The 22,682-nt window shown below is 38.5% G+C and overlaps 1 protein-coding gene across 5 annotated transcripts in view; it reads left to right on the forward strand.

The window, feature by feature from the left end:
• Positions 1–22,682, forward strand: part of LOC114155515 (septin-7-like) — a 45,612-nt gene that overhangs the window by 20,909 nt on the left and 2,021 nt on the right. For 3 of the 5 annotated variants that reach the window (XM_028035437.1, XM_028035444.1, XM_028035452.1), the window contains 11 exons: positions 4,366–4,472; positions 11,361–11,461; positions 11,537–11,671; positions 14,376–14,493; positions 15,027–15,119; positions 16,181–16,277; positions 17,532–17,543; positions 20,549–20,600; positions 21,524–21,649; positions 21,892–22,027; positions 22,303–22,448. In XM_028035437.1, coding sequence (XP_027891238.1) covers positions 4,366–4,472; positions 11,361–11,461; positions 11,537–11,671; positions 14,376–14,493; positions 15,027–15,119; positions 16,181–16,277; positions 17,532–17,543; positions 20,549–20,600; positions 21,524–21,649; positions 21,892–22,027; positions 22,303–22,448 — 1,123 coding nt within the window. The remainder of the gene's footprint in view (positions 1–4,365; positions 4,473–11,360; positions 11,462–11,536; positions 11,672–14,375; positions 14,494–15,026; positions 15,120–16,180; positions 16,278–17,531; positions 17,544–20,548; positions 20,601–21,523; positions 21,650–21,891; positions 22,028–22,302; positions 22,449–22,682) is intronic. The other 2 variants (XM_028035461.1, XM_028035471.1) reach the window with 1 other exon arrangement.

The raw sequence follows: 22,682 nt of genomic DNA on the forward strand, positions 1-22,682 counted from the left end.
TAAGCCTATAGATATGACAGTAATCTCACGGGAGCTTAAACGTCAGATAAAATACCTCCACATGGCTAGCTAGCGTAGAAATACTGACTCACTTAACAATGTTTCAAAACGAGAGTAAAGATATCTTAAGACCAAGTTAATCCTGTGAGGCCTCCACGCCATAAGCAATGAATAACGACATCTAGAGTCGACAAGTATCGACAGGATTTTAGAAAAACATGTAGCATGTGCTTACCTTGTTAAATATCGTCAGGACGATTATTGAATAAACAAATAAATGCAGTCATTACAGTTGTTATGGTTTCATAACTGCAATAACCTTCCAGTCTTACAGTTTTTATATTAATTTCAGTGAGATACCCCGGAAACTGGCTGGAGATTTCTCCAGTTGTTTGAAGTGTAGAGTAGTGCAACACGCCAGCCCTTCCCTCCCACATGTTGCTCTTCACTACTAGTCAGCTGGCTGAAAGACCACTGCTTCACTTTGTTTTCACTCACAAAAGAGATAAATTCATTAGAGTGGAAATAACTTCTGTGTGGAAAAAACTGTCCTGGTTTGGAAATTAAAGGAGTTCCACCTATGTCTCTTATTATGACTAAATAGCCAGTTATTATTAGATTTTTATACTCTGTGTCCTCTGGATGTGACAAAAGTCAAAACCAATCTAAGTGAACTGCAGTATAGCCATACATTCACTACTCTCTTTCACAATTCAGAATTAAAACGGATATTTTCAGCAATAAAAAAGCCAAAGTGGACTTCAGGGAGTGTAGATGGAAGATGGGAGAAAATGCTGAAGTTACTCATAGAGAAGGAATATGAACAGCATGAGTGAACTGGAAGGGTCAGCCATCTATCACCGGCGTTCAGGTCATTAGTCTGTTTACAGCTGGCAGTGCACTTCCACTTGTCATGTGGAACCAATATCTAATTAAAGCTGAACAAGAGGGGGCTAATTGGGACACTACTCGCCCCGAGGGAGTTTAGACTCCCGCACTGCTTCCATCACCCTGCGAGTCTCTCAACCAACGATATGAACTGATGAGCTACTTTCAGCAATAGCCACCGATTCTTTAGCTTCCGCTGTCAGCTTCTTGAAGAAACTGCTTTAATTATTATGTCATCATTGTGCACTTTTAAGAGTTAAAGGTTTAGTCGGAGACTAATTTGATTTCTCTGCAATTTGAAATTCAAATTAACCTTCTGAGTTAAGATTTCAGTCAGCAGCTGCTATACTGATCACTGGATCAATGCCAAAAGTATTATTTTTCTTTCTATTTTTCCATAAGTTTTACTGCTTCAAAGTGGAAAAGTGTCATAAAACCTTGATGGGTGGCACTTTGTTGACAGCAGTTGTTGATGTGAGGCGTTACAAATTAAATTAACAAACATACTTTGCTTGTCATGAGTCTACCAGTACTGATGTGTGTTGTCGCCCTTAAAACATAAATCTACCTGACAAACACAACTTTATGGTTTTGCAGCTTTCTTTTTCTTTTGATGAAAAGGTAGACTTTTCTTCAAAAGACTACCTTTTAAATGAATAATTGCCTGGTGAACAGATTGGATCTTTGCAGCCCCTCCAGAGTTCCAGTTGACTTCTTGGCTGGTTTTCTAATTAATGGTCTCCTTGTTTCTACCGATATGTTTATAGTTGTTATACTCTTTCTGTTTTTTGGATGATGGATTAAACATCGGTGGGATGTTTAAAGCTTGGGATATTGTCTTATATCTTAACCGAGCTCTTCACTTCTCACAACTTCCTGCTGTGTTCCTTGGTCTTCTGGATGAAACTCGTTCATTGATGAAACCTCACAGAACATCTGGAGTTCCACGAAGCTAAGTTACATGCAAACCAACTGTTTTCCAATTTATTGACTCCTGAAGGAAATTAGTTGCTCTGGATTTTATCTAGAGGTATAATAGCAATGTGGGCTGATTACAAATGTACACCTAACTCATCAGATTATTCTTTGTAAAAATTATTTCCCATGCACTACTTTGGTTTGTCCATCGCAAATCTCTCAGATAGTGACAGTGTCAGAACAGACTGAGATGCTTCATTTGCTGCTGTTTGTTTTAGTCGAGATAGCATCAGAAGTGGCACCATCCCGCCAAAATGTGCATGCAACACATGAATGCTAGACCTCGAACTCCAAATAGTCTGTAATTGATGAGTTGTTGATCTCCTCTTGGGAGAGACTGTGGGAGAAGCAGCATGTTCATCACTCAGACGGTGACAGAATATCATCCATAGCTGTGCAAACACACCAGCTTAGAGTTGAAGACGGCGGGGGAAAAACACAAATCCACCAAGTTTTCATAGTCTGATTAAACATCCAGATGTCCCACAGTCAATATAAAGGAAGCCCTGTTCAATTCAAGGGCGTGTCTAAGAGGAAAAGAAATGCATTCAAAAAAGAAGTATGCCCATAAGGAAATGGTGAAAGGCAAATATTTGTACAGAACAGGCTGACTTTGTATATTTCACTACTTACTTACAGCCAAAGCTCCCAGCATAGCTCATCACACAGACTTTGAAGTTTAAGAAAAGTGCTGATCAATCTGGAGTTATTCAAGCAACATCTGATTATCATTTAGAAACAGGAAAACTTCTAGCTTAGTTTCTTCATGCAGCTTGACAGCACTGTACTGATTTTATATATATATATATACTGTATATATACATATAAGTGCTGAAAGCAGCTTTGCGCATTTGTTTGAATCCAAGTATATCTGCAGAAAGTATGCTCTCCTTTGGCATCCTGTCTTAAAGCTGGAGGTCAATGCAAGGTTTCCCAGCCAGATGGGGATTCATAATGCAGTTTGTTCCAAGTGGATATTTTTTAATTTAAAAAAAAAAAAAGCACTTTTCATTCTTAGTTGTGCAAAGTTTCCAAGAGTAGTAAAGGACACAATGGGAAAGAGCCACTGTCGGTATAGAGTGGGTAAAATAAGATGTATTTACGAATTAAAAAAGCTTTTTTGAGAAAAACAATTACATGATGCTATACTTTTGATTCCAGCTTATCAGAAATTTACTGAATTGTATTTTTTTTTTATGAATTGGAGAAGAAAATGGAGTCTTAGCTTTGTGGTACATTCCTAAGAAAAAATATACAACATAGAATCTGAACTGGAAGGAGACACTAGGGCAGATTCAGAATTTGCCGGCATGGGAATGCCTTGAATTTTCTGTAATGAGCTGGAGAGTAACTGAGTTGTCCAGGTTTCTCTTCCCGACCTGTTGCTTCGTGATCCGATCTGATAGGTGGAAGACGATAAACTAGATGAACCTAAAGCCAAACACAAAATTGGAAACGAGTACAAAACCGACTAGTACAGTACATATTTCACGGTTTTGTAATCTTATTCTCTGGCGATCCTTGTGGTAACAAAGCTTTGGAAATCTTTTTGCTTTTCTTTCACAAATGGAAAACATGTTACTAATCTCAAACTGTGTTTTTAATAAAATCACTTAGTTGTAGAATTATCAAGTTTAAGCCACATGTGGCTCTTGAGGCTCCTCACAAAAGCTCATTATGACTTTTAAGCAAAAATAAACATTCTGGATAAAAAGGCAATAAGATAAGCTTGTGAACAATTTGGTTGTTGAACACCTGCATAGAAATTCTACAGCAGAGTGAAGCTAATGATGCATATGGATGGCTTTGAGAGGCATGTCGAGCAAAATCCTTTCAAAAATTTGGGGGAACTTCAAAGAGTTTTGACTTTGACAAAAGATAATTATGTTTTAATATCATCAGATTGTGTTTCACCCCTTCTGCAGAGACTGCCTTGTCAAACAGACTTCCCTCCTCTTTAGTTTTACTCTTCATCTTTATGAGACATGAGCCAGATGCTCGGCCATCACAGACCGCTGTGTGTGTGTGTGAGAAAGCATATGTGATATGTACACTTGGATTAAATGCCCTTTGTCAAATAAATGTTTTTGCGATTCTGCATCTTCTGTGTATTTGTCATCAGTGGGAGTGGAAAGTTTATACAGTGAGAACAACAGAAATATTTTGATTTATTTATAAAGGAGGCATTCAGAGAGATGGACAGAGAGAGTGGATAAATGGTAATGTTGAAGAAGGGAATCTCCTCGAGGCGAGGTAGAGAGGAAATGTTTTATTTCCTCTATCTGGGAGCTTTTTGTACTGGCAGATGAGGCCATGACCTTTTTTCCTCACACACAATGCATCCAGTTTTATTTTCTCTGTTGCAACCCATTTCCCAAAGACCACTAAATGTGTATGCAGTGCATGCACATTGTATCTAGTCACAGAATTGAACAGTCAGCTGTAGTTCCATTATTATAACAACAGAATCCTTGTTGATTCTTTACTTTTTGTCTTCAGGTGAATCTGGTCTCGGTAAATCCACTCTTATCAACTCTCTGTTCCTGACTGACCTGTACTCCAAGGATTACCCTGGACCATCGCAGCGCATAAAGAAGACTGTGCAGGTGAGCTCAGTTTGCTGTTGGACTAGCTTGATTCGGAATCGCAGCTCATTTCAGCGTTTTGTCGTAGAGTTGGTTTTGCAGATGTCAGCAGTAGCTCATTAATCTTTTTTTGTCATGGTTAATTGCTTTTTTTTACTTGGGTTTGTTCTTTGATAGACGATGAGTTCTCTGAATGAATTCCTGATGCAGAAACAAACACAGATGTGAGGATTGTGAATGTGGAAAGCAGATTTTTCTTCAACATTTAGTTTTTCAAAGTTGGTCTTTTTTATTCTTGTCTGGCCATTACCTTACTGTGCAGTTCTGCTCAAAAAAAATAATTGCTTCCAGCACGGTCTGGGCTTCCTCCCCTAGATTTGGATTCTCTCCTGTAGACTTTATACCGGGTCAATCAGGAAACCGAAGAAGTTGTGAATCATGACGTTGATTTTCCGTGCTACAATTTTAATCTGCCTATAGTTTTAGCAATGGCAGTGGAGGAAGTGAACAAAGTCGTTCAGTCCATGTTGGCCACACTTCCAAATATTTAAATAACATTAACAGCCACCTTTGGGTCAGTACTTCTCTCTGTGAGGTAGAGGATGGTTCTTTACAGCACAGGCAATTTCAGGTAAGCTACTTGGCATTGAACTGGTGCATTGAACTGGTGCACACACATACATATCCCCCACCCCCACACAGCCATATTGTTCTGCACTTTGCACTGTCACATTATCTGTACTTTGCCATAATTGGACCTGCTGCTACTTCTTTGGTGTGGTTGAGTGCCTTTAGTTAATTTAGTTGTATATATTGTTATTATTATTATTGTGTGTTTGCTTATTTATACTGTATATATTTGACCTTTTGCACGGGAGCTGCAATGGAAATTTCGTTGAATTCTGTTCAATGACAATAAATGCTATCTATCTATCTATCTATCTTAGTTAATCACGGGCAAATGTTAGCAATTGGGTAAAATTTAAAACCTCAAGACAGTTCACGCCTCCAGGAATCACTTCTCAGTAGCTGAGAGTCCAGACTCTATGTGAAGAAAATTGTACAAGGGGCTGGTTTTTACCAAGCCTGTTTGAAACAGTTTTTAGTTTTGTTCAAAATCAAATTTCTTTACATACAAACCTTTCTTTAGCTTAGATATTTTAAACTGTTACTCTTATAACAAGTTATTATTTCTGCAAAATGCAAATCTTTAACAGTATCTTTTTTTCTTTGTCAGTGATCGTTTTTAACGTATTTCCAGTGTTTTGTTTTTTTTTTCTTTTTGTTTTTAAGCTCTGCAAAGCACGTTGTTACACATTTATTTAATTGAAGTGACTGACGCAGCAGTCTAGCCTATTTTCTGATTAATTTGATTAAAGATTACTCTTTACCCCATGGTGAATGGAAATATTTGCTTCATTCCTTCATTTTTGAACCCTAATAAAACAGGCGTTTTGGATATGCCAGCATACATTTAGCCTCAAACTCTGTCTCCTGCCAAAACTAACAGATAAAGCTGTGAAGCTCAGATCAGTTAATCCAGCCAAGCTTTTTAACATTATTTTGGTCTAAATATTTATGAGGCATGGATTAAAACCGCATTTCTTGTGGTCTCTTAAAAGCTTTGAAAGTATCCTAAAAATGGACTTTGTAAACCCAAATAAAAACCTTGACCCAGATTGTGGTTGAGGTTGCAGTATTTTGATGGACAACAAACTGAGTTGCTGGTTGTCGAGTGTGAGGATCAAAAATAAACCAACCAAAGTTGAAGGAATGCACCAGTACGTCCAAGTCAGACATTACAGCTGCCAAGTTTTCCAGATGTTTATCAGCGCAACATTATGAAGGGCATTATTTATGACTTAATTTGAAAGCCCTACCACGAATACGGACTACTTTGATTCACATTTACACCACAGAAAATGTTCAATGTTTCATTTAGTTATTCTTTAATTTGTCTTTACATACAAGAAAATTCAACCCTCCTCCCTAAAAGTGACCACAGATATAGCAATGATGAGTTAGATATCTGCAAAAATGTCTGCACCATACATTCCTGAGTTGTGACAGAGTCTTTGCAGACGTTTTGTGTGGTTTTTGCCTGCAGCAACTGGATAACGTAATGTCGAGTCAGGGAGTATGAAAAGGTCAAAGACAACAGACATTTCTGACAGCTTTGTTTCCAGTAATTCTGTCTTTAAAAGACAGGAGAAACTTAATGTGGTGAGGGTTAAAAGATCAGCTCTGGAAGGAGACTCCTATAGTTACTAAACTAAAGGTCCTAGTTGATTTTCTGACTCACTAGCTCAAAATGGTAAAAACATATTTTTGATTTGATTAGTTGAGACACAATTGACTTTAAGAACTATATTTTTTTAAGTGAAACCATGCAGATCACCAGCTCAACCAAGCTTACATAGTCATCCTATTTCAGATCTTTTTTTATATAAGCCAGTCAGTCTTGCGATCTGTCAAAAATCAGTCTCATAACAGCAAAATCAATGATTTAATAAACCTAAAAGACAAAAGTACTAATATTGAGGATTACTGTGGTCTGAATTCAGGCTGTTTTTTACTCAAAAGTGGTGGGACCTCTGTGTGTGGTTCCAGAGCCCATCTACAAGCTTGGATGACAGATGAATCTCTGCTCAACCAGCTGTTTCAAAAGGCATAATCAGAGTTTTTGTGCACTACATTTTACTTTTCTCCTTTTCATTGTTTCCAAAGAGTTGAAGCACAAGCACAAAATGACACAGAGATGCTGCAGAATAAGAAAAACAGTTGGGGGGGAAAGGAGGATGAAGGAACTAAGAGGAAAACTGACTCATTTGTGTCCTTTTATGGTTATGACAAACTAATGAGGAGGGGGCAGGCTGCTGTTGGAAGAAAGAAGGAAGAGAAGCAATTTGTTAAAAGGAACAAGTTAAGAGATTTTGGGGGAAACCACCAGGAAGTGGAAGACGACAATAGAAGCAAAAGGAAAGTGAAGGAATTTGAAGAAAGGGGAGAAAGAAACAATGATGGGTGAGGAAGACATCAAACATGGTATAGTTGGTGTCTGTCAGAAGGTATTGGGAATGATACGTTTATAAGATGTGACAGGATTTAAAAAGAAAACGTGGCATCTGGTTGGAGATCAATTATGTCTCTCTGAGGTTTGTGTGAGGTTTTAAGGGCAGAAATGTTCCCACGAACCATCACACCATTCTGTCAATCCTTCATCAGCCCTGGCCTTAAGGCTGGAAAACCACTCTGTGTGGTTAATAAATCCTGTGGCCCAATCACAAACCCCAGCCCACACACTCGTAAATCGCATTTGTAAAAGAACTACAACTCTAATTTACACTTTTGTACACCAGCACTGCGTTGTCTTTACACCTAAACACAAACAAGTTTCACCCACACAAACACACACAGGCCCCACAGCTTTTCCTTCTCTGAAAGGATGCTATTCAGTTTGCTGCTCAGCTGATTAGAAGTGCCTCTATGTGGGTTGGTGAGTGAGAAAACTCAGCAGCACTGTGTGATTGTTCAGAAAGAATCAGTTTGTGGTATCTAGAGCACCGTTTAATCCAAATTACAAGCCTGGTTGTAATTCTTCACATTTTCTGAGGTCCCTTCAGCTGCTTGGCTCTTTCTACTTATCAAATGGTTTAAATAAAAATGATCCTACAGGGAGTATAACTGAAAATAACTAGGACGTTTACTTTTAAAATTTCATGCTGCATCTTAGTTTAGAACCAATCAGAATAGCAAATAAAAACTCAAAGTGGGAGGAAGCACAGCAGCTATAGAACATTATAAACACAACCGGCTAGATAAGGATATTAAAATATACACAATATTTGCAGAGACTTCATTTGTCTATTGAGATGCTGCCAGTAAAAATTTAAGAAAATCATTTATTAACTTCATTAATTTATGTCACATTCTGTGTGTGTGGCTGTTAAATGTAATCATAAACCATGGCATGTAAATCTGCCACCAGATCTGTTGGATATTTGAGTGCGTGCTGGGATCAGCCAGTGTTCCCACAGATTCATCAGTCATTGGTCCTACAATCATTACCACACCCGATATCTACGCCTGTTGTACATAAATGAGACCCAGTGTGCTTTCCCATTCTCTTATTGTTTGACTAAGTGGAGATGGCTACCTTTAATTTCATTCATTTTTAAGTTTTGCACTGCAGTGAATCATAACTTCTCATTTTACTGAAACAGAGAAAGTTGTTTAGTTTTCAAGCAACTGCCATATCTAAAATATGACCTGCTGTACAAAGTGATGGTAGATGACATTTGCCTTTGCATCTCTTCAGCATAGCAGCTTTATCACAATCAAGTCAGTGCATGAGAACAATGCTGCATTCATTGTCTTTGACTGAAGAACCATAACCTCCCTCTCCCCATGCATGCTGTGACTGTGGCGTAGGTTTATGTTCTCCCCTCCAAGTAGGAGTTGGTGTCTGCAGGCGTGTTGGAAAAGGCCTCTGTGGTCTGAGGCTGACCGGCTCAGAGTATTTATATTACAGAAAAATCTACCATGTTTTGTCGCTCACGGATCAGATTTCTTTTTAAATGATGCTTTAGGGCCTGAGGGGAAATTTTTGAGGCTTTCTCCCAATCTGTTTTCTCTTACGGAAACGGTTGAAATAGCCGATTTGGTTTCGGGACAGCTGACATTTCACGCACAAACACGTTCATTTGAACACACATGACATGTGATCAGTCAAACTCAGATATGTCAAATGACTGCGGTGCATGATATATATGCTCAGTTATAAAGTCCGACAGATTATCTCAGGGTTTGTGGAAACCCAAGAATGTTTGTGTTGGAGTTAAAAGGCCGTAGTTCAAGTTTAAAGGGTGATCTGAAAATAACCAGATGGGCCTGTGAAAGTATGCAAGGCAGCAAAAAGCAACAAAGAATCTGTGTGACTGAGGAGCAGCTTTCTGTTTCAACCTTAGGCCACTTGCAAGAATCAATCCATTGTCTAATACCAGTTTACTTAATTAGTTTTTTACATTTTCTGACTTGAGTGTATTATGACACAATAAAGCTAATAATGAAGTTAATCGTGCCAGTTTTTACAATTTCACTTAAACTAAATAAGGTCACTATTGCATACTAGTCATAATGTAACTGTGCACTTTTATTAAAATCTAATAGGAAAAAATGCCTTTGGAGATCAATCATTGCCCACCTGTTTCTCTGCCTATCCCAAAAAAATAACACACCCTATTACTTAACTGGACCGCCTTTTGCTTTGATTACACTGTCATTGAGGCAATAGATCTCTGAAATATAATTTATTTCCATCCATTTCATTTATTTTTCAGTAGTGTCTTGTTGAGAAGACATGAGAGGCAGATTGCAGCACAAATTCTTCAACAGCACATTCCACCTATTAATAGGGTTAAAGTTTGGACACTTGGGTGACCAATCCATTGGTGAGCAGGAGTTGTGGTTAAAAACTCATTGCTAGGAGAAACATAATAATCCATGCCATAACTGTCCAATGGGAGACTCTTACATATATCCTTTATTAAATCCAGGTGGTTACTGTTTTATGTGGAAGTGTATAACGTATAAATCCAGCATCCAGACTGCTCTCCTCTGGAGTCAGCTCTGTTTCTTTCCCTCTGCGAATGTTCCACAGAAGTGTATGCGAGAATGCAAATTGTCTGCAAAAATTTCAAGCTATTTCCCAAACTGGTTGCTAGCTTAGAAAGGTGGCCTGGGGATTCATCAGTTAGTTTTCAGATTTAGGAAATGCATCAGCATGTTGAAGAGTTTCTTACACATCGTTTTTCATTGTCATCAGTTTGGATACAGTTGAATAAACATGATTCAGATTTTAAGTAAAAATGAGTCAGCCAGACTTCTGCCTTTCTAAACTGGCTGTGAACAGGACGGCAAGTTTCCAAACTGTAGTTTTTGGATGGCTCTCTCCTCGGCTCTCTGGACTAACACCTCTCCGCTCTTCTCATTTCCAGCTGTGAGAGTCCATGTCCAGAATGTCTGCTATGAAACACATGTCTAAACAGAACAAAATCCAAACAAAGTTGCCTTCACATGCTGCTAACTGGTATTAATTAGAGAAAATAACTTGAATATGTGTCATCGTGAATAAACTTGGCATTGATTTATGAATTTGGGAATGGAGGGAGGTGAAATGCAAACTGCCTTTAATTTTGTTTTACAGAACAGACAACAATATTTCTCACCTCTCAAAAGGTCTTTGTTGATTGACTCCAAATCCTCAAAATACTGTTAACTCATGAATACACATCCTTCAAATAAATATGCATGCCATCAATGTTCCTATGCTGTCTGGAAAAGTAGAGAATTTTATTTAAGTGTTTACAAAGTCTGGAATACTATGGAAAAATAGTTGCATTTCCAGACTTTCTATCCATGTCGAAATGGTCTTTCCTTCCCATCCATCGTTTAACTAGTTTTTTTGGCCGACCCTCCATCCGTGTTCTTCCTCATCCATCTTTTCGTCTCTCCTTCCACCTTTTCATTGAATTATGCACATAGGACCACTGTCTACTCCCAGTTCAGTATTCATTGGGAATGCCCCAATAAGATAATTTTGTCCAATATCTGATTTTGATTTAAAATTATTGTTTTGGCCGATAACGTATATCAACCAATGTTATATAATTTATATTTAACTTACCCTTCGACACCTTATAAAAGAAACAGCGACACCACTGACTTCACTTCTGCTTCAGTTAAACTCCCCACTATCCTGCCCTATATCACCAACACTGGTACATGACCAAATAAACCAGTTTTCCTTGCTGTTGACTGTCTGTACCCCCAAGATAGGGTGGTAGGAAGTCTGTAGATTATTGTCAGTGCAGTCACATTTATTCACAAGTGTGTGTTTGTATGTTTTAGGTAGAGCAATCTAAAGTTTTGATCAAGGAAGGTGGTGTCCAGCTGACACTAACCATCGTGGACACGCCAGGTTTTGGAGATGCGGTGGACAACAGCAATTGGTACGAAATGCCTATAGTCGCATGTTTTCACCTTTTCCAGTATTCCTCTCTGATCTCTTTCCTCCATCTCACCAGCTGGCAGCCCGTCATAAATTATATCGACAGCAAGTTTGAGGACTTTCTGAACGCCGAGTCGAGGGTGAACCGTAGATCCATGCCGGATAACAGAGTTCACTGCTGCCTGTATTTCATAGCACCTTCCGGACATGGGTGAGTACAGCATGAAATATGAGCTGATCTGAGACTTTTATTTGGAGGAAATGATTTCAATATGGCCACCATGTTTGTCTGGACACCAACGTACGGACGGATGTAGGGAATGTTTGCACGTCCTTGTTTTACAGATGATGAGGCAGTCAGCCAAGGTTTGACCCACAAAGGTTATATAATCTAGTTCTGCACATGCTCAGAAAAGATCCGCTCACCATCACTGAATCAGCCAATTAGAATGGAGAGTCATAGATGCTCACAAAGGCAGACAAATGCCTTCTTCTGTCGTCTTGAAACCTGTGTGTGTGTGCAGCTGTGGATTTGTACAACTTTAAATCCATCTATCCACTTTAAGGAGCTGGGATTTGAATGATCCCTGGAGTGTGAATAAATCTATGGAGTTTAATCTCCTGCCAGGTGTGTAATTTGCATTAATATGTAAATATTTGAATGGCAGCAGCCACAGTGTGTCATAATGTTCCTGCCTGTTAAACTGGCAGAATTTTTCAACATGTAGATTAACTCAGCTATGGTCAGCTATGGTCTATTTGCTCAGCAATAATGCAGAGCGAGCAAATAGACCATGCATTACTGCTTAAATTACCCAGTTTGTGCAGAGCTTTTAACAATGGGATTATGAGAGCGCATGCAAAATAACTCCTGCACTTGAAAAACTGTAGAAATGCACACAAGTAGCTATCTTTCTGTCCTAGATATATGTTCACATGTTGCACAGACTGACAAAATTGTAAATAATCAGGTTAATTTTTTCAACATACCCTCTAAATGTCTTTGACTGTAACTTCAGAGACGTCGACGAAAGTGCAGTTTCAAAGCAGCCGCCTTTCCCCTTTTAAATCTTGTCCGCCGAACAGCTGAAACGCACTCCAGAGCCCCTCCTTCCTCAATTCACAGAAAGCTGTAAAATTTGAAAACGTATAAATCTCGTTTTAGAGGTAAGCTCCAGGCGCGCTTCCAGGCTCGATCGTCTTCCAATGGGTGGATTTCCAAAAAAGTTCCATCAGCCGATGAAATTTTCTCTGGCTGAAATGGGTTTTATTGATGGTTTCTTAAATCACTGCCAGTGTTTTCAGCTAATTTATGTGTTCTAATTCACAGAAATTCTTGAACACTCAATATCTTGTCTCCCTTAAGTCTGAGCACAGACAACCTGACTCCTGTTTTATCTGGAGCTGCTTATACTCAAATCGCTTTTGGAACAGCAGGACACAAACTTCATCGTTTTCTTTTTGTCTGCTGCACACATCTTGTCTATTATAGCTATTTTTGCATGAGCTTCCACAGTTGAATACACACACAAATCAGGCATTGTTTAATTGCGTAAATAGAAATAACTGCATCCATACAGACTCTACTGTTTACTGCCTATTTGATCATATACAATTGTTTTCACTGTAATGGAGCACATATTTGCCTTCCTACACCAGCTCTCTGAGTTCATTGTGTCAGGCGACACAACTAAGCAGAAGACTTATTTGACATTCAGTAGTGAAGACCCTGCAGGGACAGACGGCTTGTTTGTTCTCTTCTTTTGTTTTGGTCTAACTTTCTGTACTCTGTGGCCCTCTGCTGGAGACCCACTGCACTGCAACTTCTTTGCAAAGTGGTGCAATGAGTAGAAAGGTTTAGATTTATTAATGTGGATTTAGTTTTACTGTGAGTAACACTGCCTGACAGTGCTGCTGACCCCAAGTAAAGTTCACTGATGAATGTGGCAGCTCAGCATTTAATTGAGCCTGAATCTTCAGACTCGAGCTCCAGAGTCAGACTACAGAGCTGATTCTCATTTGGAGCTCGTTCTGCTCCAACTGCCCTTTAAAGGGCTTCTGCAGAAGCATTTTTTTGTATAAACGTTTTAGTACTCTATTATTGTCACACTTGTCAAAGAGAAGTATGTACCAGTCACATATTAGAAGTATGTTTCCATTGGTTCATCAACCTGCAGAGCAACAAATCAAATTAGACAAAAAAGCCTGTAAAAAGATAAAGCTTTATGTTGACATTTTATATATAAAACAATAAATAAAAAATTGTGAAGAATGATGTCACACATTCTCATGGGCATGTGCAGAGCTGTTTCCTCTGAAGCACTCATCCTCGAGCTATCGCTGAAACATCCCAGTGTCACCAAAACCCCCATCTGCCCACCACCTGCGCTACTCAGTGTCATCTTGCAATCCTTTTGAATTCAGTTTTAGATTTTGTGGACCAAAGACATGCCTTGACAGACTAAATTAACAGAATATTACCAATTACTACACATTAGTAATAATATTGCATATTAACAGGATAGTTCCAGAAAATCATCACTGCTTTGGTTACATTCAAAGAACCTCCTTAAACTTCATATGCTTGTCATCATACTGTGGTATTTAATGTTCTGTGCAGAGGGTAATAATTAGTCACTCATAGTTGAGTCATAGAATATTTAGTAGTTTATTATAGGTGCCATGTATTCTCACTGTACAGGCCAGTCAGAGATTTGACCAGTTGAAATGCCTTTTACTGCTCTGCCTTTAAATCTTCACAGTTAATTAATAAATAAAACTCAGTACATATAACTTAATACAGGGAGATAAACTTGTGTGCACATTCTGACACATTTGAATGAATGAAGGTCGGTATGTTAATAATCTCCTTTTGACTTTTAACACTTTCCTGTTTTTTTTTTTCTCCACTTCAGTTTAAAGCCTCTGGATATTGAATTCATGAAGAGGCTCCACGACAAAGTCAACGTCATTCCTCTTATTGCAAAAGCAGACACACTGACCCCCGAGGAGTGTCAGCTGTTTAAAAAGCAGGTTTGTATTTGTGATATATTACTTGGTATTAAACATCATTTACCACAATTTAAGTCCAAAAAATATTTATGCTGTTGCAAAACTTAATATTTTTGTCATATCATTAGAAAACGGGGAGTGTCTTTGAACAGTTTCATATTGATTACTTCTTTTTATTTTTAAAATTCATAGCTATATGATGGTGTTGGACAGGTTGAGTCTTATGCTTAATAGTCTGCTTGTTTATAAAACTGCTCAAAGGTGTGTGTGTGGGTGTGTGTGTGTTTGGCTTAAGATCCTGGTTTTAAAAAATATGCCTTAAAAAATTCTTCAACAAAAAACCAACTAGATGCCCTTTATTGACCTCGATAAGTCAGAGGAAAATGAAGTCAAATTATTTATGTCTCAAGGAAACGTTTTCTAATAAATCACAAATTTTTCCTGAAAATGTCAAAATTGTCTTTATTCTGACTTTTAACCAATTTAAGCTTTGTACTGCATTTCATGTCTTTGGGTCTCATATCTTTGATTCTGAGTCGCTCACTCAATTTCAGATCATGAAAGAGATTCAGGAGCACAAAATAAAGATTTATGAGTTCCCCGACCATGAGGACGACGAGGACAACAAGCTCATCCGAAAGATCAAGGTAATTGTTATTATCGGGTCATTATTACATATCACTGCGACTTCTGATACAACTTTTTAAATTTAGAAGCACCATGGTGACACAAACATGTAAAGAGTTCAGTAAGTAACAAAATAGGTTTAGATTTTTGTGAGATGAGTTGTTGATGCAAAAATTAGTCCAAAACTAACTAGACTACTGTCTTACTATCACATGGTTATCAACCCAAGCTGTGTTCCTTCTTGAATGATTTAAGTGTTTAATCCTAACATACACAGGCCCTGGTTAAAATTGTGGTGGACTGTTTTTTCATTATTATGTGCAGATATTTATTCTCAACAACATGCAAGTGACTCCCACTCCATTTAGCCAATTATGAATAACAGTGGTTTAAAATATAGGTTTTGAGCTCTTTGGTTGCTAAAGATCTAACACGTTTTATTGGCATTTGCAGCTCCCAATGTTTCTTCAATATAAAGATTCAAATACCTTCTCTTCTTGTAGTCTCCTGATTTTGTTCCAGTATCATATAAGGTCAGGACATATTCTAGATTTATGGTACTATTACTGCTCCTATCACATAAAATACCATAGAAATATTTTATAGTGCAAAACAGAACCTTTAGGTCACATTTGTGAAAACATACAACACTCAAAATCATTTCAATGTGAAACTACATTAGTCATATGCATTATGATTACTTTACTAGAAACATAGAGTAGTGAAATATTAATGAAGGAACACCCACCTGTTTGACCAGTTGACTTACAATATCACTAAATAGAGAACAAAACAGGCTGTAATCACTCCCATCTGCACGTCAAATTGTGGAACATGTGGAGCCTTCATTGGGTGCAGGCCAGCGTACAACAGGCTGTGTTTTCTACTTGGTGTTGCTATCATCCTCATTCAGAAAACATTATGTTCAGATGTGTTTGATGAGCTTTCACTGTATCCAAACCCAAGGATGTTCCCAGTTTGGCCTGTTGAAGGAACCAAGTAACCTTGCAAGATTGTAAATTCTGAAATCAACTTTTTCTTGTTTGTTTGTATGTTGCTGTTTTTCGTTCTCTCCTTTCAGGAAAAGATGCCTTTGGCTGTGGTTGGCAGCAATGTGGTTGTAGAGGTGAATGGCAAGAAGGTCAGAGGTCGCCAGTACCCATGGGGCGTGGCAGAAGGTAGGTTCACTCCGGGCCAGGTCTGGAAGAGAGCAAAAAGGCTCTGAGTTTGTAAACGACACAGGCGACTAGAAGCAGTGTTTAGCTAAACCAAACGGATGAGAAACCCACGTAGTGTTTTAAGTTTCTGTAAAGTTTCTAATTTGGTTCTGTGTGAACTCTCACTGCACTCTGTCAGGCAGGGAGTCGTGCCAGAAAGAGGCTCAAACATGTCACTGTTTAAAGATGGAAGTGTTTGAGAAGTATCTCACAGGCTGTACTTCCTGTTCGGATGGATGAGGCATGATTTTTCCAGAAAGAATGGGACACGATGCATGTTCTCCACAGTGACCCTTTGTATCCACTCTGTGTTTATTACCGGGTAATGCATCAACTTGTCAAAATGTTGATCAGCCAAACCTTATTTAGAGCTGCTATGATTGCTTCAAGGATTGTTTACAAGTACATATAGAGTCCATATTCAGCGACATAATTATAGGACAGTTTGAAACTATTCTTCAAAATTAATTTACCTACTTCACCTACAGTCCTAGTACTGTCAGAGTAAGTTTAGTATAGTTGTATAACTTTGTGATGTAAACACCTGATTTGTTTTTAAGCCGTTCAGTCTAATTGGAATTGACAAAAAGCTAAATCCCCAGAGGGGAATCATAGGCATTGTGGCTCTTTATGTCCAATCAAACTAATCAAACTATATTACGAAGAAGAAGAAATTGATTTACCAAGTCAAGAAAATGTGTGTTAATCGTAAATCAAACCAAATAAAACCAAAACTCCCTGGACTGAACTCATCTCCATCACTCTTTGATTTCCTCTTTAACCATTGCTGTGTTTATGAATCGTTTTTAGCCTGAGCTATCAGCTTAACCACAGATTTGATGTGTATAGCATTGAATTTTGACAAGTGAGAGGTTATCCGGTTAGTTATTTCCCACCTCCCTTCTGCACCGGTGTACACACTTGTTTGGTAGAGTTGATCCTGATAGGGATTCTGGAAAAGGAGAAAAGACCCGGAGTCCTCTGGTATATCACACATCCTCACCATCAGCTACTATGAACTTTTCCTCTTTTCCTTTTTGTCTTTGATGTTTCAGAAAGTCGGTACTCTGTGTTTATTCTTAAGAAAATAAAGTGAAATACCTTTTTTGTTACTTTGTGGTTGACCATGTATCAGTCTTTCACTGTTTCATTCTTTCTTTTCTCTCTTTTTTTCCTTTTTTTTGTTCTTTGTCTGCTCTATTCCATGACTGACAGAGGGCATTTTTGGTAAACAAAACCATCTTTCACTTTATTTCATCCTCACTTTTTACCCCCACACCTCTTGCCTTGATGTAAACTCCCACCTCCCTCCTGTCAGAATCTGCCCATCCCTCCTTTCCCTCCACTTTTCATTTGCTTTGCTGTCACATCATCAGGCTGATGGTCCAACCAATGCTCGAATCAGACTTGGGCTATAGACTAAAAGTCTCCTTCACACTTCAGTAAATTAATTATGTGTAATCTCTGACATAAACATATCTAGATGAATTTAGATTACATTTGCCTTTCAGATCGGTCTGAATGAGCTAGCGCAATAGTCTTAGTTCTCCCAGCAACTTGCTTCCATCTTTTTGACATATTACAAGATCCTGCAAGGTGCTTTTGTCTGCTTGAAAAAGAGCTGAAAAATCATTTTTAAGCAGTAAAAGTCTTAGATCTGCCCGGAGATGAGGTTTATTCCCAGGTCTGATGTTGTAAATAGTCATGGAGAGAACTAGAGGCTGTTTGGTGCTGAATCCCCATCTGCAACAGAAACGTCACCCTAACGTTACAGTTTCCTTCTTTGCTCCCAGGGCATTTAAACACATCGCCATCGCTCTTAAATGTGAGCCCCGATTCACCCTGCAGCTCAGCTTGTGACGCCGCAGGCTGAGCTGAATGGTGCGGAGGGAGGATGGTGAGAAGGCCCTGCTGTGTCTTTGGATCAAGGACTGGAATCCAACATGCACTAACACATTGCTTATAGTTTCATGAGTAACTGAGGGTATGCTGGTGTACTAGCAGGCCATGTAGCAGCTCATTTAGGAAAATAAGGTAACGTGGCTTGTCATAAATGTTCACTCGTTAGCATTCACAGAGTTTGAATGTTAGAGCTTTAACTTGGTGGAAAGGCGTCCTGCTCAAATGTAGTTCTGCATGTATTAAATAAAAGGCTGTCCTCTTTTTTCATTTAACTAATGCAGTTCATCATCACAGCCTAAGTGAACCCAGTCTAGTATAGAAAAACACTGAAAATACCTGATTCATTTGGAACTGTATTCTGATTGGTTAACTTTTAAAAAACTTTTATCAGACAACCAAGCAGTAGCAGCAATCAGGTCTTTTCTGTCATTTATTAATAAATAAGATCTTTATTTTCATAGTTGAAACTTTTTTTTTTCTTTGACCTTCAGCCCCCCACATAGCTCCTCTTCCTGGTCCCTTACTGAGGCTTGCACCCCCTGCTGGTCATGCACAGAACCTCTTAAAACACCCCCGCCCAACCACCACTCCCCCCCCTACAGAGACCTGTGCTCCTTAGCCAGTCAGTTTGGTCACATGCAGGTTTTGGTGTTTGAGCCGGGCTGAATCTGGGCCAAATGCTGGCCAGTTTTGGGCCACGTGTGAGCCGCACCAATCCCAGCAGCTCCAGACCCAGATTTAGCCCCTCGCTGGGCGCACACAGTAACTCAAAAACCGTACCCCTCCCCTTCGTCAGAGCTCCCTCCTCTAGAAGAGACAGGAGGTCAATGGCTGGTTTGGAAGGCCAAGGGCAACGTCAGCTTAAGTTTCATCAATGGTAAGGTGTCCTCCTCCTCCCCACCCCCACTGGTGATGATGTGCTGCTGAGTTGGTTGGAGGCTAAACTAGAAGGAGCAACGTTCTGAATGAAGAGGAGGCTTGGAGATCCACCGTGTTCAACCTGAGCAGTAGTCTATCTGCAGTCCTTTTCCAGAATCCCGTCTGACCTTATAACCCTGTCGTCTTTGTCTCAGTATAAACCATCTAACTGAACCGTGACGTGTGAGCAGCTGTGTTTGCTGTTGTTTCACCCACAACACCTCTGTTTGTGTGGCATCTGTGAGTCCAGTAGAGAACTGTGGTCGGATGGGACGCTTTTCTTTTCCTACATAAACAAAACTAAAAACATGCTAAAGTTACATTTTTGTATCAGATGCCAGATTAGTTCAAACTGGTTCCAGTGTTAGTCTTTATGTTTGTTTGTTTTTTTACTTGTAGTGCCCTAAAGAAGTAATTTTCACCTTTTTTTTTGTAAAATAATCACAAAGTTCAATACAATGTACTGGTATTTTGTCTGATAAACCAATGCAATGTAATGTAGATGTGAAGTGGGTCAGTTAATATATATATATATGTATATATATATATATAATTGCTGGTTGCTGCGGGTTTGGCATTGTTCGGTCTGTTTTGTTTGGAGTCCAGCAGATTTACCAATTTATCATTAATGATTAGGAGCAAAACTGGAATGGTCTGATTAAGCAGAGGTTTGTCCTCAGGTTGTCCTGTAGGTGGCAGCAGTGCACATACAGATACCCTCAGAGGTTTATTGACTTTCTGAGTGTTTTGCTCTGGGCTTCTTCTGTGAGAAGACTTTCATTTAGAAACTTAAATAGTCCTGAAACTAGGCTAATTTTAATGGAACCATTCAAACAATAAAATTTACTGTAAGACTTTTGTTTTTCTTCTCAGGAATCATTTCAGGCATTATGATTGTGGGAGGAAGCTGCAGCATGTATGCTAATGCTTTAAAATATGAATTAAAAACTCTAGATGAAACCATCCTGTCTGATCACGGTCTGTAATCCTTCTGCCCTTTGTTTTCTGTAAACGTGTCACTACAACAGATACTACTCGCACTTTAAACACTGGCGCCACCTGAACAGACCTCGTTGAATGTAGACCCCTTCCTCTAGAACCGCTGAATGAATGAACACGTTGTCTTCTGTTAGTTTTATAACTATTTCCATTTTAATATCTCTGTTTTATTGTAACGTTACTCAATCCATGCTCTAGCTACTGTAAATAACATCCTGCACATCATGTTAGTCTCAGTCTGTTTGGAGAGCAAACAAATCCCAGACGACTGGAAATCTACTGCAGAAGCTGTTAGATATCCATGTTTCTGCCTGAGTTTCCTCTGAGAAGCACTGAAGATGGATTTGATGGGAGGCATCAATGGTCAAATGTTTGTGTCTCTCACTGCTGCTGCGTTTTCCTCTTTGTTTCAGTGGAGAATGGAGAGCACTGCGACTTCACGGTGCTGCGCAACATGCTGATCCGGTGAGAAACAAAGCTTTACTTCAGCACTTTTAAGTTTGTCCTGCTGACTCTGAGTGTGATCACTTTGTTTTAGTCCAACAGATGGATAAAGGAAAGTGCTGCAGGTTCATTAATAGAGCCGAGTCTGGTAGAAAAAGTGGGAATTAAGATTATACACATTTTTCCAAAACATAAATCAGATCAAATGCCTTATTTACTGAGGCATTTACAGAAAAGAAAATGTGGGATTTTTCGGTTTTTATATATTTATTAAACTAAGTAGAACGATTCGATTTGTTAGAAATTTGTGCATTATTTATTTTAAATTAGTAGTGTTTAGCCCTATAAAGAGCTTCAGGTTTATATAAATGACCCAAAAAAAAAGAGTTTGTGATAAATTATGTATTTCTTTACATTGATGGAAAATGCATTTATTTTCACAGTCATTCTTAAAGGAAAGTTTTTGCTTAGCAAATTTCAAACGGGACAATTCAGAATGAGGGGGAAAGATATAAATCACATTAAAAACATTTTGAAGATATCAAAAGAAATGTCATAAAAACTAAACATTTTATTATTAAAATGCTAATTTTGTACTAATTTCTGTATTTTTTTATTACAATTAAATTTAAAAGGAACCTTTAATCATGTCCACAATGGGGGTTTTATTTTAGATTGTAATATGTAATATTACAATGTAATTTTTTTATATATATATATTTTATGTTTTATTTTTTTATATCTACTATCTAAATCCTTGTAGATGAAGCATCATGTAAAATGTAATTTTTTGTAAAATTTGTCTTTTTTTTTTTACTTTTTATCATGTTATAACATTATTCCTTTTGATTCTTTCATGTATGTTTGAGAAATCCTTATACTGTATATTCTGATGGATTTGGGAGACATTCATGTCTGTTTATTGTCTTTCTGTCCTTCCAAAGGACCCACATGCAGGACCTGAAGGATGTCACCAACAACGTCCACTATGAGAACTATCGCAGTAAGAAACTGGCCGCCGTCACCTGTAACGGGGTGGACACCTCAAAGGCCAAGGGACAACTCACAAAGTAAGACCTCAGTGTTCAAAATTACACTTGAAAGGAGAAATGACTAAATATCTATGCACATATGAAAACACTGAAATTCTGCTTGTTATGGGTGATAGTAACTTAATGTTTGTGATTTATAGAGTAGGGCACATCAGGAGGGTTGGATCAGTTTCTGCTGATGGAAACCAAATGAGACAGAGTGAAGCCAGGGTCCTGCTCTGCGACTACTTTAATCTTTTCTTTATTTCCATGATCCACAGAAGTCCTCTGGCTCAGATGGAGGAGGAGCGCAGAGAGCACGTGATGAAGATGAAGAAGATGGAGGCAGAGATGGAGCAGGTCTTTGAAATGAAGGTTAAGGAGAAGAAGCAGAAGCTGAAGGATTCAGAGGCTGAGGTTGGTGTGCTGCTGATACTGAAGAAACAAAAGTTTCAAATCAGCAGGAACTTATTTTAATTAATGAACATTATATTTTATTATGAAACAAATTAAAAGGAGGCATAGAAATGAGGATAACAATGAAATGTTAATCTCTAAATACTAAAAACTACATCATTCTTGCTAGTTCCCATCAGCTCCCATTTTCAACCTTTCTGTGATGGCATCTAGAATTAAACTTAGTTTAGCTTAATTTAGAGTGTCAAAGTGACACTGCTGTTTTTAATCCAAAGCTGGAGAGGCGCCACGAGCAGATGAAGAGGAACCTGGAGGCGCAGTACAAAGAGCTGGAAGAGAAGAGGCGAGTGTTTGAGGACGAGAAGGCCAACTGGGAAGCTCAGCAAAGAATCCTGGAGCAGCAGAAACTGGACGCCTCCAAGTCAGTAACACCTAGATGTCATATTGGTCACCTTCTGTTCTTCCAAAAAGAGCCAAACATTCTGGTGTTTGAAGTAACTTTATGATCCTCTGTTTAAGACAAACAAGTGACTCCCTGGTGACCTTTTAAAGAATTTGACTCACATTTATCCAAACGTTATTTAGTCTTATTTTTCATTGGAAATGGAGTCCACATGTGAAAGGTAAACACAGTTTAATAAAACATCAGAGAGTT

The sequence above is a fragment of the Xiphophorus couchianus genome, chromosome 2, assembly GCF_001444195.1.
Source record: "Xiphophorus couchianus chromosome 2, X_couchianus-1.0, whole genome shotgun sequence".
NCBI lineage: Eukaryota > Metazoa > Chordata > Actinopteri > Cyprinodontiformes > Poeciliidae > Xiphophorus > Xiphophorus couchianus.